This window comes from Cervus elaphus, chromosome 8 (assembly GCF_910594005.1).
Source record: "Cervus elaphus chromosome 8, mCerEla1.1, whole genome shotgun sequence".
NCBI classification, from domain to species: Eukaryota; Metazoa; Chordata; class Mammalia; order Artiodactyla; family Cervidae; genus Cervus; species Cervus elaphus.
In genome coordinates, this window is record NC_057822.1 from 582791 (window position 1) to 599271 (window position 16481).

The window sequence follows — 16481 nt, forward strand, 5'->3', positions numbered from 1 at the left end:
CTCTGACCTTCTCACCTTTCACTGTGGCTGCGTGTTTAACCGCTGGGAGCGCTCTGCTCAGTCCCAGGGAGGGCCTCTCTGAGGACAGGGCTGGGGTGGCATGTGAATTCAGGCCAAGAACCCAAACCCATCGACTCCCAGGGAAGGAGACCCCTGGGTCCTGGGTCTCCGTTTGGGAGAGCACGGCTCAGCCCCCCGTGGGCCTCCCCACCCCACCAGCCACCTTTCCATGGGGTCTGCCTGTGTGAGAGGCCGGGGTCGTTCCCAGGCAGGTCCCTTATATCCACCATTTCCTTCAAGCAAGGGGGAAGAATTCCTGCCCTTGCGGGGCTCCTAGTCCAAAGCCTGGAGAAACTCATCTGAGGACAGTCCCGTTCTGTGCTTGGAGAGCACAGAAGGTCAAGACTTGCACCCAGGCCACCTCCAGCAGAACACCTGGCCCTCCGCAGGCTTTCAGGGCGGCTCCACCTTCAGGGCGCTGGAGCCTGAGGCCCCACACTCTGACAGTCGGGTGGCACAGAGGCTGAGGTTCTTGTTTATTGGCTTACCAGGCCACAAAAGAAAAATCCAGCAGCCACCCCTGCCCAGTGACCCGTTAGACGCAGGCAGAGTCCGGACTCGGCAGGGTCAGTGGGTTCGAGCTGGTACAGAATTCAGACGGCCAGGTTCCCTGGGGGAGAGGCAGGGGAGAAGGGTGGGAGGGAGTGAGCCACCCCGTCTGCCCAGGGCAGGGATGGAGCCCCAGTCGGGCTGGGGGCTTGATTCCAAGGCTCGTGTGGTTTCATCCCAGCAGGCCCAGGGACGACAGCTGCAGGCAAAGCTCACATCCACCCTGCTGCTGAGCCAGTCTCCTATTACTATGAAAGCGGAATCAGACTCAGGCAAAGAACTTGAGAATTAAACCCTCTGTGTGAGAAAGGCAGGTAGCGCCAGGGAGTCCTGGGCACCGAAAGGCGTGAGTACGCTGGCTTTGGAACGACCCGCCCGGCCCAGAGATCAGTTCCTTCCCTCTCCTGTCCTTTCCCCTCTCTCCTCTCTGGAGCAGCAGTGTCTGCATCCGCCTCCTGGAAGGCTGGATGCCCCTTGGATTAGGCCGGGCCCTCTCAGGAGGAGGCGGACGGGCCTATGCTGGGGCCTGCCCTGCCCTCGGGGTACCCACCTGCCTCCCTGAGATCCAGCGTGCAAGAGGATGCTGTGGATGTCGGGGCCCAGGCCGCTGGTGCACTGTTCCAGCATGTAGTGGCCGCCCTGCTTCCGGCGGACCGTCTTCTTGTCCAGGCGCGGGCAGAGCGGGATGCAAGGCACCTGGGCGTACGGGCTCTGCAGGTTGGCAGCTGGCAGGAGGGGGGCGTTTCAGAGCACGCTCAGCCTTGGGAGCCAGGCCGACCCGTGGGAGGGTTTGGGCCACTCACTTGACCTCCCTGAACTGGTACAGAAGCCAGAGATGATAGTGGCATCCTCCTCAGAGTTGACGGTGAGGGTTTAAGGGGTGGTGTATGTAAAGCGCTTGGCTGAATGCTGAGCTGATGAGCCCAGGCTGACAGCAGCTTAGAAAGGAGCACACGTCTAGTCGTTGGGAAAGCTCCTCGTCCACCCACTGGGCACACAGCAGGGGTCTGGCCTGCGTGTGAACTCCCTTCTGACATGCTCGCTGTGGGGCCTTACGCAAGCTGCTTAAACTTTAATTTTCTCATCGTAAATGCATAGAGTATTAATAAACACATGGTTATGATGACTAACTTCTAGCACATCTGCAAAGGGCTTATCACAGAGAGTGACCCCAAGGGTGCTCAAGAAATGAGGAGCTGGGATTGCTCAGCCCCTCTGCCCTCCCAGTCCAGGCTCTTGGGGCCAGCCGTGCTCCCTGGGCTCAGGCTCAGGGTAAAGAGTGTGGGGGGCTGGAGCCGGGGGTGATCGTCACCACACAGCTGGGCCCAAAGCGGGGAGCCATGCCTCGGCCCCGGCTGGGGGAGCCCGGGGTGAAGCGGGGAGCTGCTGGGGGAGCCCGGGGCCCTCACCGTAGTTCTGCTGCTTCAGCCGGCTCAGGACCCTGAGGACTCTGCGTTCAGGCATCTCCAGGGTGTCTGCCTGCGGGGTGTTGTAGGGAAGCTTCTTCCGGGGCCGCAGCCGCCCTACGGCCGATTCCATCTCCCGAGCCTTACAGGTGCCCTCCTTCAGCTTCCTCTGGTAATAGCTGGGGAGCAGTGCCGCTCAGCTCAGCACGGCCACGTCTCCCTCCCCTCCTCCTCCCTCCCTCTTCCTGAGCCCCTGTTGTGTCTGCCCAGCTCAGGAGCAGGGGCTCAGGAGATCTGGGCGTTCGTCCCGGCTCTGCCATTAACTTCTGTGACTGCAGGCAACTTACTGCCCTGCTCTGAGCCTCAGTCACCCCATGTGAAGTGGGGAGACGGTTATCTCTCCCAGTCACTGCAAGTCACCTGACTTCTCAGGTGGATCAGTCAACGTTTTTATAGGGTTAAAAACAAAGATTAACAAGACCCATTAAGCATTCAGCAAATTGGCCCAAGGAAAGAGCTTGGCAAATATTACCCATGATTTCTATCACTGGTGTTTTTACTTGGATGTGCAAATGCTTTGTAAGCCAGCTATGCAGTTAATTCCTGCTCATCTTCCAGACTTTAGCGTAAGGGCCATCTCTTCCAGGAAGTCCTTTGTCTTCCAGTAGACTAGCTGGGCTCCAGCTATAGACCCCTGACAACCTGTACTTACCCCATCACAGCCCACTTAATATTCCTAACTCATCACTACTTGCCTTTTCCCCACTAGACCACAGCACCATATATACATTCATTCATTCAAATATTAAGTGTTTGCTGTGTGCTAGTCACTCATCTAAGTGCTTGGGGCAGCACAGGAGATGTTTATTTAAGGCCCTTGTGTCGTCTCTCAGCCCCACCTCTTACCAGCCATTGTCACGGCAACCACTTCTCATGGGCCTCAACGAGCTCTGCACAGGGACACTGACGGGTCTCACCTCAGATCGTACCTCCTGCTTCTTGCTGCAGATCTCTGACACGTATGCAGCCCAGAAGTGCAGGGGAATTAAACAGCTGTGAGGGGCACCCTTGACCAAGGAGCCAGCTCTGGGGTATACAGGCTTCTCTCTCTTCCCCTGAGAATTCTGAGCCACCACTGGTGAGTCTTCCTCGGAAGATCCTGGGGTGGTTGACTCAACAGCACATCCTTGTATTGACTCTTTCTCCTCTGTTCACACCCCTTCCCTCAGTTCTGCTCCCTGGTATCACTTTCTGAATCAGCTTCCTAGGTCCTTATCTAGTCGAGAGTCAGATCCCGAACAAATAAAAATCATGGTCCTCGTGTGAGTAGTGATGGGTGCTTTGAGAGAAAGTGAAAGCTGAGTAAGGGATAGTGATGAACTCCGTTGTTCACAGTCAGTGAGAGTCTCCAAGGTGGTGACATCTGAGCAGGAGGAGGAGGGAGCAAGCTAAGGGGATGTCAGGAAGAGGCAGGCAGAGGAGATGGCTTGGGAAAGGCCAGGAGGTGGGAAAGAGCTTGGTGAGCTCCTGGAACAGAGCAGGCGAGAGGTGGTATGTGAGGGAGAAGGGGGTGGAGACGGACAGCAAGCTGGGAAGTCCAGCCCACCTGGGACTTCAGGCAGCGGTGAAGGGTGTGCGGGCTGCTCAGAGCAATGGACAGCCCTCACGGCTTCAGCTGGTGGCTAAGCTGGGCCTCTGCCTGTCCCTACAGCCTGGAGCTGGGGGTTTTCATGAGGGTCACACACAGGAAATGAACTCCAGAGCCCTCACATGGAGACTGGGTCCAGATCCCTGTGTAAAACTAGGGCCTGAAAAGGCAACATCCTAAGTAAAAAGATGGACTAGAAAACAACTTCACCCCACAGGAGCCCACAGAACTGAGCAGAGTGTGTGCAACGTTCTCAGTCACAACTTCAAAGGAAACTGCTTGCTCTCTCCTTCCGCTTCTCACGGGCCTCAGTGTACATGTGTTTTGGTAAATTGGCTTAGGATCGACCCAGGGAATGGCGGGACCATCAGTGGGGAAGAAACTGGGTTCCTGAGCAACTCTGCCTTCCTGCCTGCTTCCTCCAGACCATTCGTGTGAGAGAAATAGACCAAGTTGTTTAAACTGCAGTACACTGGGGTCTAATCCTTAACCAACAGACTAATCTAGAATTCTGTACCCAGCTGAACTATTCAGTAAGTATGACAGAATAAGCACTTTGTAGACATACAAAATCTTAAAACTTTTGCCTCCCAGGCATCCTTTCTCAGGAAGCTCCTAGAGGGCACGTTCTTCCAAAATGAGGGCAGAAACCAAAAAAGAAACGGAAGATATACATACAGAAAATAAGAGACCTAACACAGAAGAAAGACAAAAGGTAAAGGAAGATGGTCAACAGATCCCACGATTGCAGTGCAACTCCCATAGTGGATAACCAGTTTAGATCAGATCACTAGAACTTAAAATACAGAAACATCAAGGGTTGCCATTCCCATACCTGTTGTTGAGTTACTGCCTTTCTAACCCCCAAAAGCTACTGGTGAAACATGCTTCCAATGTTTTTTTTTGTTTTTTTTTTAAGCAAATCAAACCAAGAAAGAGGAGGCAAACCAAGAAAAGGTAAGACATGTGATCCAGTAGCCAGAATTCCAATCAGAAGGAAGGAAGAAAGAATTTCTAGGATGACTGCAGACTCCCAAGATGAGAGCTCTGTCACAGGCCTAAAAGGAAATTAACCCAAAACTGAGAAGAATGGAGTTATTTAGAGAATGCTGCCAAGAAACAGCAGTTTTAGGAAGGTGCAAGAGTTATCAAGAATACAAAGGAAAAAATATCAAGGCAGGGCTTCTCTGGCGGTCCAGTGGTTGGGAATCTGCCTTACAGTGTGAAGGACCAGTTCAATCCCTGGTCTGGAAGATCCCACATGCCACGGGGCAACTAAGCCCATGCATCACAACTACCGAAGCCCACGTGCCTAGAGCCCACACTCTGCAGCCAGAGAAGCTGCTGCAGTGAGGCCCGAGCACCGCAGCAAAGGGCAGCCTCTGGCCCCCGCCCCTCAACCCTGCTCGCCATGACTGGAGAAAGCCTGCGTGCAGCAACAAAGGCCCAGCACAGCCAAAAAATCATTATTTCTAAAAAAGGCAACTGCTGACTTTCAGAAAATAAAACAAGAAAGAAAGTTAAATCAGTATTAAAAATGCTCAGCTATGAATAATCGCATAGCCATAATCTTAGAAACCACAAACATTTAGTAAAAACTGATACTGTATTGGAACGGGGAGGAGCTGAGGGGATAGTTGTATCAGACAGCTAAAGTCTCATCATAACAGGAAGTCAGTAGACAAAAATCAATAACCAATATATTGTAGTGCCTCCATATCATATAGACATAAATGCCAAAAATATTCAAGAAGAAAGAGAAAGGCTGGAAAGGGTGTGAAGAGGGAACCTGCTTGTGCTGTCGGTTGGGAATGTGTTTGGCACAGCCACTATGGACAACAGTGTGGAGGTTATTTTTTAAAAAAATGAAAAGTAGAGTTACCATATGACCTAGCAATCCCACTGCTCGGCATATATCTGGAAAAGATGAAAACTCTAATTCAAGAGACACACGTACCCCAGGGCTCACAGCAGCGCTATCTGCAATAGCCAAGACATGGCAGCAACCGAAATATCCATCAAACGATGAACGGGTAAAGAAGATAGAATATAAAATGGAGCATTAATCACAAAAGAATGAAATAATGCCTTCTGCAGCACCGTGGATGAACCTAGAGATTCTCATAGTGAAGCAGAGTCAGAGAAAGACAGATACCATACAGTAATCACGTGTGGAATCTAAAAAAGAATGATACAAATGAACTTATTTACAAAACAGAAATAGATTGCTCTAAAAAGTCTGTGCTCCACCTCCCCCCATCTCCCCTCACCCCAGTCAGTACTCATCTTTTTACTCTTCAATGTTTTGTCTTTTCCAGAATGTCATGTAGTTGAAATTATAAAGTATATAGCCTTTTCAGATCACTTTTTTTTCACTTAGTAATATGCATTAAGTTTCCTCTGTCTTTTCATGGTTCGATGACTCCTATTAGTACTGAATATTCCACTGTAAGCTCCAATACTTTGGCCACCTAATGCAAAGAGCCAACTCATTGGAAAAGACCCTGATGCTGGGAAAGATTGAAGGCAAGGGAGAAGGGGGCCTCAGAGGATGAGATGGTTGGATGGCATCACTGACTCATTGGACATGAGTTTGAGCAAACTCCAGGAGACAGTGAAGGACAGGGAAGCCTGGCGCGCTGCAGTCCATGGGGTTGCAAAGAGTTTGACAACAACTTCAGTTCAGTCGCTCAGTCGTGTCCAACTCTTTGCAACCTTGTGGACTGCAGCATGCCAGGCTTCCCTGTCCGTCACCAACTCCTGGAGCTTAACTCAAATTCATGTCCATCAAGTCAATGATGCCATCCACCCATCTCATCCTCTGTCATCCCCTTCTCCTCCTGCCTTCAACCTTTCCCAGCATCAGGGTCTTTTCCAATGAGTCAGTTCTTCGCATCAGGTGGCCAACGTAGTGCAGTTTCAGCTTCAGCATCAGTCCTTCCAGTGAAAATTCAGGACTGATCTCCTTTAGGATGGACTGGTTGGATCTCCTTGCAGTCCAAGGGACTCTCAAGAGTCTTCTCCAACACCACAGTTCAAAAGCATCGATTCTTCGGTGCTCAGCTTTCTTTATAGACCAACTCTCACATCCACACAAGACTACTGGAAAAACCATAGCTTTGACTAGACGGACCTTTGTTGGCAAAGTGATGTCTTGGGTTTTTTAATATGCTGTCTTGGTTGGTCATAGCTTTTCTTCCAAGGAACAAGTGTCTTTTAATTTCATGGCTGCAGTCACCATCTGCAATGATTTTGGAGCCCAAGAAAATAAAGTCTGTCACTGTTTCCATTGTTTCCCCAATCTATTTGCCATGAAGTGATGGGACCAGATTGCCATGATCTTACTTTTTTGAATGCTGAGTTTTAAGCCAGTCTTTTCCCTTTCCTCTTAACTTAGCGACTGAAAAACAACAAATTCCACTGTATAGATGTAGCACAGCTAATTTATCCATTCACTGACTGAAGGACATCTTGGTTGCCTCCAGGTTTTGGCAATTATGAATACAGCTGCTTTACCCATCTGTGTGCAAGTTTTTGTGTGGACTAAATTTTCAATTTATTGGGATGAATACCAAGGAGCACAATTGCTGGATCATGTAAGAGTTTGTTTAGTTTTGTAAGAAACCACCAAACTGTCTTCCAAAGTGGCAGTACCATTTTGCATTCCCACCAGAAGTGAAACAAGACTTCCTCTGACTCCACATCCTTGCCCGCATGTGAAGACTATCAGTGTCTTGGACTTTCACCATTCTAACAGGCGTACAGTAGTATCTCATTGGTGTTTTAATTTGCAATTCCCTAATGACAGATGATGTTGAACATCTTTTCATATGCTTGTTGATCATCCATGATCATCTCATTGTTCTTTGGTGAGGTGTCTATTCAAGTCTTTTGCCTATTTTTTAACCAAGTTGTTTGATTTCCTATTATTTCATTTAAAGACTCCTTTGTAAATTTTAGATAACAGTTTCTATTAGACATGTCTTTTGAAAATATCTTCTCTCAGTCTGTGGCCTGTCTTCTCATTCTCTTGATATTTGGTGTTTTGTGTTGACATTTGCACTGAAGCTACAAAACAATGGGGGGGTAAAACCACCTTAGCATAAATCAAGGAAGTGGCACCAAACTCATCTCAGAGTCACTGTATTCTTCAGTGCAAGGCCAGAGCTCACATGCTGTAACTAGAAGATTCTGCATGGTGCAACTAAGATCTGGCACAGCCAAATCAGTAAATAATTTTTTTAAAGAAATAAAAAAGATTTCTGATCAAAAATACACTGAGAGTAAAAAAAGAAAGAAATTTCCTTGGTGAAAATGAAAATTATTAATTGTATTAAACATTGACTCTTGAGTACTTATCGCTTTATTATTCTATAAATACTCTTTTTTCTTGGCTGCACTGGCGGTCTTAGTTGCAGTGAACTGCTGGTAAGGAACCTGCCTGCAATGCAGGAGACATAAGAGACGTGGGTTCAATCTCTGGGTCGGGAAGATCCCCTGGAGGGGGGCACGGCAACCCACTCCAGTATTCCTGCCTGGAGAGTCCCATGGACAGAGGAGCCTGGCGGGCTGCAGTGCATCGGGCCGCGAGTGACGACCGGAGTGACAGCACGCACACACGCGGGATGGTTAGCTGCAGCATTTGGTATCTTTTCAGTTGCAGCACGTGAACTCTTACATTTCTGCATGCAGGATCTACTTCCCCGACCAGGGACTGAACCTGGGCTCCTGCGTTAGGAGTGTGGAGTCTCAGTCACTGGACCACCAGGAAGTTCCTCTACAAATATTCTTTTTAAAAAAATACTTATTTGGTGGCAATAGGTCTTAGTTGCAGCAGCATGTGGGATTGACCAGGGATCGAACCCAGGCCCCTTGCATTGGAAGCAAGGCATCTTAGCCATGGACCACCAGGGAAGTCCCTGTAAGTGTCCTTTAGACGCCCTTCCGCTGCATACTATGATTATCTTGAGGAAAAGCACGTGTGCCGTTGAGTTGTGGGCTACACTGGTCTTTTTTTTTCTTTTGAAGGAGTTCAGAACATGCCATCCCCAAAATGTGCCACTTTGGGATATTGGTTATTTTGGTTTTGTGCATGTTTTTTGTTTTGTTTTGGCTCTGTCACAAGGCCTGAAGGATCTTAGTTCCCTAACGACGGATCAAACCCGGGCCACTACAGTGAAAACACCAAGTCCTAACTACTGGACCCCCAGGGAACTCCCATATTGCTTATTTTGAATTAAAGGCACTTGATAAACTGTAGATGGAAGAGGGGTACACTGGCCTTCCTTTTTCTTTCTAAAAGCAGGAGATAAAAGTGCCATGTGAGAGGTGCCTTCTGTATGGGAGGAGGAAGAAGCATTCTTATCGCAAGAGATGAGGTGCAGAGGCCAAGAGAACTGTCCAGTTAGGTGGTGTTCTCCAGCCTGCCCAAATGGGAGCAGTGCACACAGGAGCCTCATGTGCTACGGCCATCAGGTCACAAGAGTCGGACACGACCTATCGACTAAACCTTCACCACCACATCACTTAGTTACTTTCCTACAGTGACTACCCTTTGTTCAAGCTAGTATATAGGCACCTAGGCCTAGTCACTTCTTTGGGTCTTCATTTTTTTGTGAGAGTTTTTCTTCTTTTGTACATGTAAATACAGTTTGTGCTTTTCTCCTGTCTTATGTCAGTCCCAGCTGAAAATCCTAACAGGACAGAGGAAAGCTTCACCTCCCATTCGTTTCTAACGAGGGTGAGTTAGCATTGTCTGGGACACCCTCCTCCAGGGCGGGGGGAAGAAGGGCTGCCCCTGAGAGGTCCTGGGACCTGACTGAACTGGCAGAAGTTGAGATTTCCTGCCACATCAGCCTCCTGGGTCTCTGTCTGTAGTGCAGTCAAGTGCTTGCCTTAGTCGCTAAGTCATGTCCAACTCTTGCGACCCCATGGACTACAGCCTGCCAGGCTCCTCTATCCATGGGATTTCCCAGGCAATACTGGAGCGTTGCCATTTCCTTCTCCAGGGCATTTTCCCGACCCAGGGATCAGACCCCGGGATCAGCAATGGCAGGTGGCCCCCTGCCAGCAGCACGGGAGACGTGGGTTCCATCCCTGGGTTGGGAAGAGCCCCGGGAGAAGGAAATGACAGCCCACTTCACTTCTTCCCTGGGAAATCCCATGGACAGAGGAGTCTAGCGGGCTATAGTCCATAGGATCACAAGAGTTGGTCACAACTGAGCGACTAACACTCCCAGGGACAGCTATCACTTTCCCTTTTTTCTCATTTTCTGTCCTGAGGTCTTGGCTTGGCTGTCTGCCTGCCTGGGCATGCAGGTTGGGAGGCCGGTCTGTGTCTGGAGGTGGCCAGTTGTCAGGCTGGCAGCCCTGAGAATACACAGATGTCCTGACAGAAATGTGGGTTACACTCCGTTTATGGCTAGTATCCTAGGGATCATCAACAGTTCACAAGATTCGCAGGTTATTTAAAGACTTTCTTTTAGATGTCTGGGGGTGACTCTGGATCTTGGGAGGGCTGTATGTTTTGCACCCTCTTTGAAGATGCCTCTTGCATTCGTGGTTAAGTCATAAAAAGCTCATTAGTTTTGGTTTTGAGTCACTTGAAACAGGTATGCCTTTGGTTTTAAGAGAAAACAAAAAAAAAAGTTCGATACAGCCAGGAAAATTTACTGTTTGTACCAGCTGAAACCTGATAAGATGTTGAAGTGATTTTTTTTAAAAGGGACTATATGGTTAGAAGTTGGTCTGATATTCAGAGGCTGTGTTTCCTAAGCTAAAATAAAACTATTGCACTCAGAGGGGAAAAAAGGAAAAAAAAAAAAAATTCTGAAGCCTTTGTGGAATGATTTATTAAAATATTCCAAAGCCACACAGCTCTAAATCTAGAACACAGGAGTCTTGCAATTTCCATCTGGAGATCGGAAGGAAAAGTCTTCTCCTTGATATAAAGAAACAAATCCAAGATAATGTACTGGGTGGGTAGGTCACCCTTCTTGGTATCATTCAAGCTGCAAGCCGATTCTGAGAATTAAAAACAACTGTCCTTGTCTTGTAAAGTAAGTCTTTAAAAAAACACAAATGTGCCTCTAGGAGTAATTCAAAGCCAGTCTTACCAGTCCCAAAACCTCCTTATTGTCTCAAGGCACTTTCAGACACTAAAAGATCAGGACATTGGAAAGAGAACAAAACAATCGTGCACTTTAAGAGGGCCATGTGGAACCAAAAGTCTTAAAGCACTTCTCCGCAATATTAGTAAAAAGCTTTAGCCTTCTGGGCAACTAACTTTAACTTGTTCCATCTGCCAGAAATATAATTTGGATCCAACTATTTTTTTTTATAGACTAGTAAACTTCATATTATTGCACCTACCTCATAACTTAAGGCTTTAAATGAAAGCCTTAAGGCCTGTCTTGGCACCTGTCTGTATGTTTACAATGCATATGTATATATGTATATATTGTTGTTTAGTTGCTCAGTCATGTCTGACTCTTTGCGACCCCACGTATATATACATATATATAATATGCATGTAATGTTTTTCTACTCCAGATGGTATTGCTAAAAATTAACTTGTAAGAGAGCTGTATTTAATTGGCTTAAGGAAAGAAAAAAAAAAAACTCCTATAAAGCTGAGACTAGTCAAACAAGCATATATTATCTCTACCAGATGTTTAACATTATAATGGTATGAATTCAACCCAAGAACAAAATGTACAATTAAAGTGCATTGCTTCATGTATGTCAACCATGACAGTAAATTTAAAGAAAAAAAGAAAGGAGAGAGCAATATGGGGAAGTTCCTATGTTCTTTGCCATAGAACAGTTGCCACTAGACCATTCAGGTATGACCTAAATCAAATCCCTTACAATTATACAGTGTAAGTGACAAATAGATTCAAGGGACTAGATCTGATAGAGTGCCTGAAGAGCTATGGACAGAGGTTCCTGACACTGTACAAGAGGCAGTGATCAAGACCATCCCCAAGAAAAAGAAATGCAAAAAGGCAAAATGGTTGTCTCAGGAGGCCTTACAAATAGCTGAAAAAAGATAAGCTAAAGACAAAGGAGAAAAGGAAATACCCATTTGAATGCAGAGTTCCAAAGAATACCAAAGAATGATAAGAAAGCCTTCCTCAGAGATAAATGCAAAGAAATAGAGGAAAACAATAAAATGGGAAAGACTAGAGATCTCTTCAAAAAAAAATAGAGATAACAAGGGAACAGTTCATGCAAAGATGGACACAATAAAGGACAGAAATGGTATGGACCTAGCAGAAGCAGAAGATATAAAGAAGAGGTGGCAAGAATACACAGAAGAACTGTACAAAAAAGATCTTCATGACCCAGATAATCACGATGATGTGATCACTCACACTCACCTAGAGCCAGACATCCTGGAATGCAAAGTCGAGTGGGCCTAAGGAAGCATCTCTATGAACAAAGTCAGTGGAGGTGATGGAATTCCAGTTGAGCTATTTCAAATCCTGAAAGATGATGTTGTGAAAGTGCTACACTCAATATGCCAGCAAATTTGGAAAACTCAGCAGTGGCCACAGGACTGGAAAAGGTCAGTTTTCATTCCAATCCCAAAGAAAGTCAATGCCAAAGAATGCTCAAACTACCGCACAATTGCACTCATCTCACACGCTAGTAAAGTAATGCTCAAAATTCTTCAAGCCAGGTTTCAGGAACTGTGAACTTCCAGATGTTCAAGCTAGTTTTAGGTAAGGCAGAGGAACCAGAGATCAAATCGTTAACATCTGCTGGATCATCGAAAAAGCAAGAGAGTTCCAGAAAAAAATCTACTTCTGCTTTATACATTACGCCAAAGCCTTTGACTGTGGATCACACCAAACTGTGAAAAATTCTGAAAGACATGGGAATACCAGATGACGTCACCTACCTCCTGAGAAATCTGTATGCAGGTTAAGAAGCAACAGTTAGAACTGGACATGGAACAACAGACTGGTTCCAAATCAGGATAGGAGTACGTCAAGGCTGTATACTGTCACCCTGCTTATTTAACTTATATGCAGAGTACATCATGAGAACGCTGGGCTGGAGGAAGCACAAGCTGCAATCAAGATTGGTGGGAGATATATCAATAACCTCAGATATGCAGATAACACCACCCTTATGGCAGAAAGTGAAGAACTAAAGAGCTTCTTGATGAAAGTAAAAGAGAAGAGTGAAAAAAGTTGGCTTAAAGCTCAACATTCAGAAAACTAAGATCATGGCATCTGGTCCCATCACTTCATGGCAAATAGATGGGAAAACAGTGGAAACAGTGGCTGACTTTATTTTTCTGGGCCCCAAAATCACTGCAGGTGGTGACTGTAGCCATGAAATTAAAAGACGCTTGCTCCTTGGAAGAAAAGCTATGGCCAACCTAGACAGCATGTTAAAAAGCAGAGACATCACTATGCCAACAAAGGTCCGTCTAGTCAAAGCTATGGTTTTTCCAGTGGTCATGTATGGATGTAAGAGTTGGACTATAAAGAAAGCTGAGCGCCAAAGAATTGATGCTTTTGAACTGTGGTGTTGGAGAAGACCCTTAAGAGAGTCCCTTGGACTGCAAGGAGATCCAACCAGTCAATCCTAAAGTAAATCAACACTGAATATTCATTGGAAGGACTGATGCTGATGCTGAAACTGCAATACTTTGGCCACCTGATGTGAAGAACTGACTCATTGAAAAAGACCCTGATGCTTGGAAAGACTGAAGGTGGGAGGAGAAGTGGATGACAGGGGATGAGATGTTTGGATGGCATCCCCGACTCGATGGACATGAATTTGAGTGAGCTCCAGGAGTTGGTGATGGACAGGGAGGCCTGGCGTGCTGCAGTTCTGGAGTTGCAAAGAGTCGGACACACTGAGCACCTCAACTGAACTGAATGTTCTTTGCTTCTGTGATTTCTTTTTAAAAATATATATATATACTTTAAAAAAATAAAATAAAAAAATAAAAACTTTTGTATTTTGGCTGTGCAGTGCAGCGTACAGGATGTTTTGCTGAACATGGATCGGACCTGGGCTTTCACAGTGAAAGAGCCCAATCCTAGCACCTAATATATATGCATTATATATGATGATATATAGTCCCAATGATTATATATAATATAAATTATAAAATATAATATATATATATCTGAACCACTTTGCTGAAACTAACACAACATTGTAAATCAACTACACTTCAATAACAAAACAATAAATCAATTTTAAAAAAATTTAGCCATGCTTAATGAGACGACTTTTTTTCACAAACAAATTAGTCTTACTTTGATTTTCTTTGAAAAAATGGGCGTGATTATGGAGAGAAAAATTCTGTTTCAACAAAAGCTGTCACACCTTTGTCGGTTGCAGGACAGTTCACTTACTTTGAGCCTTTTGTCCTCTATATAAACTGCCTCCTGCCACTTCGTGTATCGTATCTGTAAGCTCATCTGCCTCCCACCCTCCTGAGCTGGCATCACTAAAAACTAGGACAGCCCTTTCCCCCAGTGCCCTGCAAGATAAAGCAACTTAACACAAACTTCAAAAGGAAAACATCACAACAGATTATGTATAAAAACCTGAATGCCTGCTGCTGTTAGTTCACCAAAACACCTGAAGCCATCACCAAAGACATTTGAACTGCAAGCCAGAAAATTCCTGAGAGCCGCCAGCGAGCCTTGTTCCACCATCCTTTTTTTTTTGGCTGAGCCTCAGGGCTCGCAGGATCCCAGGTCCCACAACCAAGGACTGAACTTGTGCCCCTGCACTGGAGTACAGAGTCTCAGCCACTGGACCACCAGGGAATTCTCTCACCCCATCTAAAGATGCTTTGAGCCTGACACTTCAGAATCCTCGAAATTACTGCCCTCTGGACTCAAAAACTGAGTTGACAATTTGTTCCCATTAACCTCTGTTTCTCTTTTGTTTTCAAAGAAATGTCCCTCATTAAATGCTTGCTCCAAAAAGTAAAAAACAAAACAATAATCTCCATGATATGTGGCTATTAAATGAAAAGACTATTAAAATACTTTTTCCAATTACATATTTGTGTGATACATGATTTCTTCATATTCTTTAACTGAAAAAACAGATTGCAACAGATTGAATGCAGAAGCAGATATGAAAATCCAGCCAACTTCTTTTACTCCAGACACTGAAGAGATTCTCGATACTGTAAAGCAATAACATTCTTCTCATTAACCTTTTTGTTTGTTTTGGAAAGTATTGTTATTTTTTTATTTAAAATGTTTTTGATTATCATGTAATGAGGTTCAGTTCAGTTCAGTTCAGTCACTCAGTCGTGTCCGACTCTTTGCGACCCTGTCCATCACCAACTCCCAGAGTCCACCCAAACCCATGTCCATTGAGTCGGTGATGCCATCCAAACATCTCATCCTCTGTCGTCCCCTCCTCCTGCCCTCAATCTTTCCCAGCATCAGAGTCTTTTCTAGTGAGTCAGTTCTTTGCATCAGGTGGCCAAAGTAGTGCAGTTTCAGCTTCAGCATCAGTCCTTCCAATGAACACCCAGGACTGATCTCCTTTAGGATGGACTGGTTGGATCTCCTTGCAGTCCAAGGGACTCTCAAGAGTCTTCTCCAACACCACAGTTCAAAAGCATCAATTCTTCGGCACTCAGCTTTCTTTGTAGTCCAATGCTCACATCCATACATAACTACTGGAAAAACCATAGCCTTGACTAGACGGACCTTTGTTGGCATAGTGATGTCTCTGCTTTTTAATAGGCTGTCTAGGTTGGCCATAGCTTTCTTCCAAAGAGCAAGCGTCTTTTAATTTCATGGCTGCTGTCACCATCTGCAGTGATTTTGGAGCCCAAAAAAATAGTCTGACACTGTTTCCACTGTTTCCCCATCAATTTGCCATGAAGTGATGGGACCAGATGCCATGATTTTAGTTTTCTGAATGTTGAGCTTTAAGCCAACTTTTTCACTCTCCTCTTTCATCAAGAAGCTCTTTAGTTCTTCACTTTCTGCCATATCTGCATATCTGAGGTTATTGACATATCTCCCGGCAATCTTGATTCCAGCTTGTGCTTCATCCAGCCCAGCATTTCTCATGATGTACTCTGCATATAAGTTAAATAAGCAGGGTGACAATATACAGCCTTGACATACTCCTTTTCCTATTTGGAACCAGTCTGTTGTTCCATGTCTGGTTCTAACTGTTGCTTCCTGACGTGCATACAGGTGTCTCAGGAGGTAGGTGACGTCATCTGGTATTCCCATCTCTTTCAGAATTTTCCACAATTTATTGTGATCCATACAGTCAAAGGCTTTGACATGCTCAATAAAGCAGAAGTAGATGTTTTTCTGAAACTCTCTTGCTTTTTCAATGATCCAGTGGATGTTGGTAATTTGATCTCTGGTTCCTCTGCCTTTTCTAAAACCAGTTTGAACATCTGGAAGTTCACAGTTCCTGAAACCTGGCTTGAAGAATTTTGAGCATTACTTTACTAGCATGTGAGATAAGTGCAATTGTGCGGTAGTTTGAGCATTCTTTGGCATTGACTTTCTTTGGGATTGGAATGAAAACTGACCTTTTCCAGTCCTGTGGCCACTGCTGAGTTTTCCAAATTTGCTGGCATATTGAGTGTAGCACTTTCACAGCATCATCTTTTAGGATTTGAAATAGCTCAACTGGAATTCCATCACCTCCACTAGCTTTGTTCATAGAGATGCTTCCTAAGGCCCACTTGACTTCACATTCCAGGATGTCTGGCTCTAGGTGTGAGTGATCACATCATCGTGATTATCTGGGTCGTGAAGATCTTTTTTGTAGAGTTCTTCTGTGTATTCTTACCA

The 16481-nt window shown here is 45.7% G+C and overlaps 1 protein-coding gene across 1 annotated transcript in view; it reads right to left on the minus strand.

Annotated features, from left to right (window-relative positions):
• Positions 1 to 537: 537 nt before the first annotated feature.
• Positions 538 to 16481, minus strand: part of SPATA21 (spermatogenesis associated 21) — a 35170-nt gene continuing 19226 nt past the window's right edge. The window contains exons 10-12 of the mRNA XM_043908915.1: positions 2019 to 2194; positions 1160 to 1334; positions 538 to 670 (exon numbers count right to left, since the gene is read on the minus strand). Of these exons, the coding sequence (XP_043764850.1) occupies positions 628 to 670; positions 1160 to 1334; positions 2019 to 2194 (394 nt within the window). The 3' untranslated portion in view covers positions 538 to 627. The remainder of the gene's footprint in view (positions 671 to 1159; positions 1335 to 2018; positions 2195 to 16481) is intronic.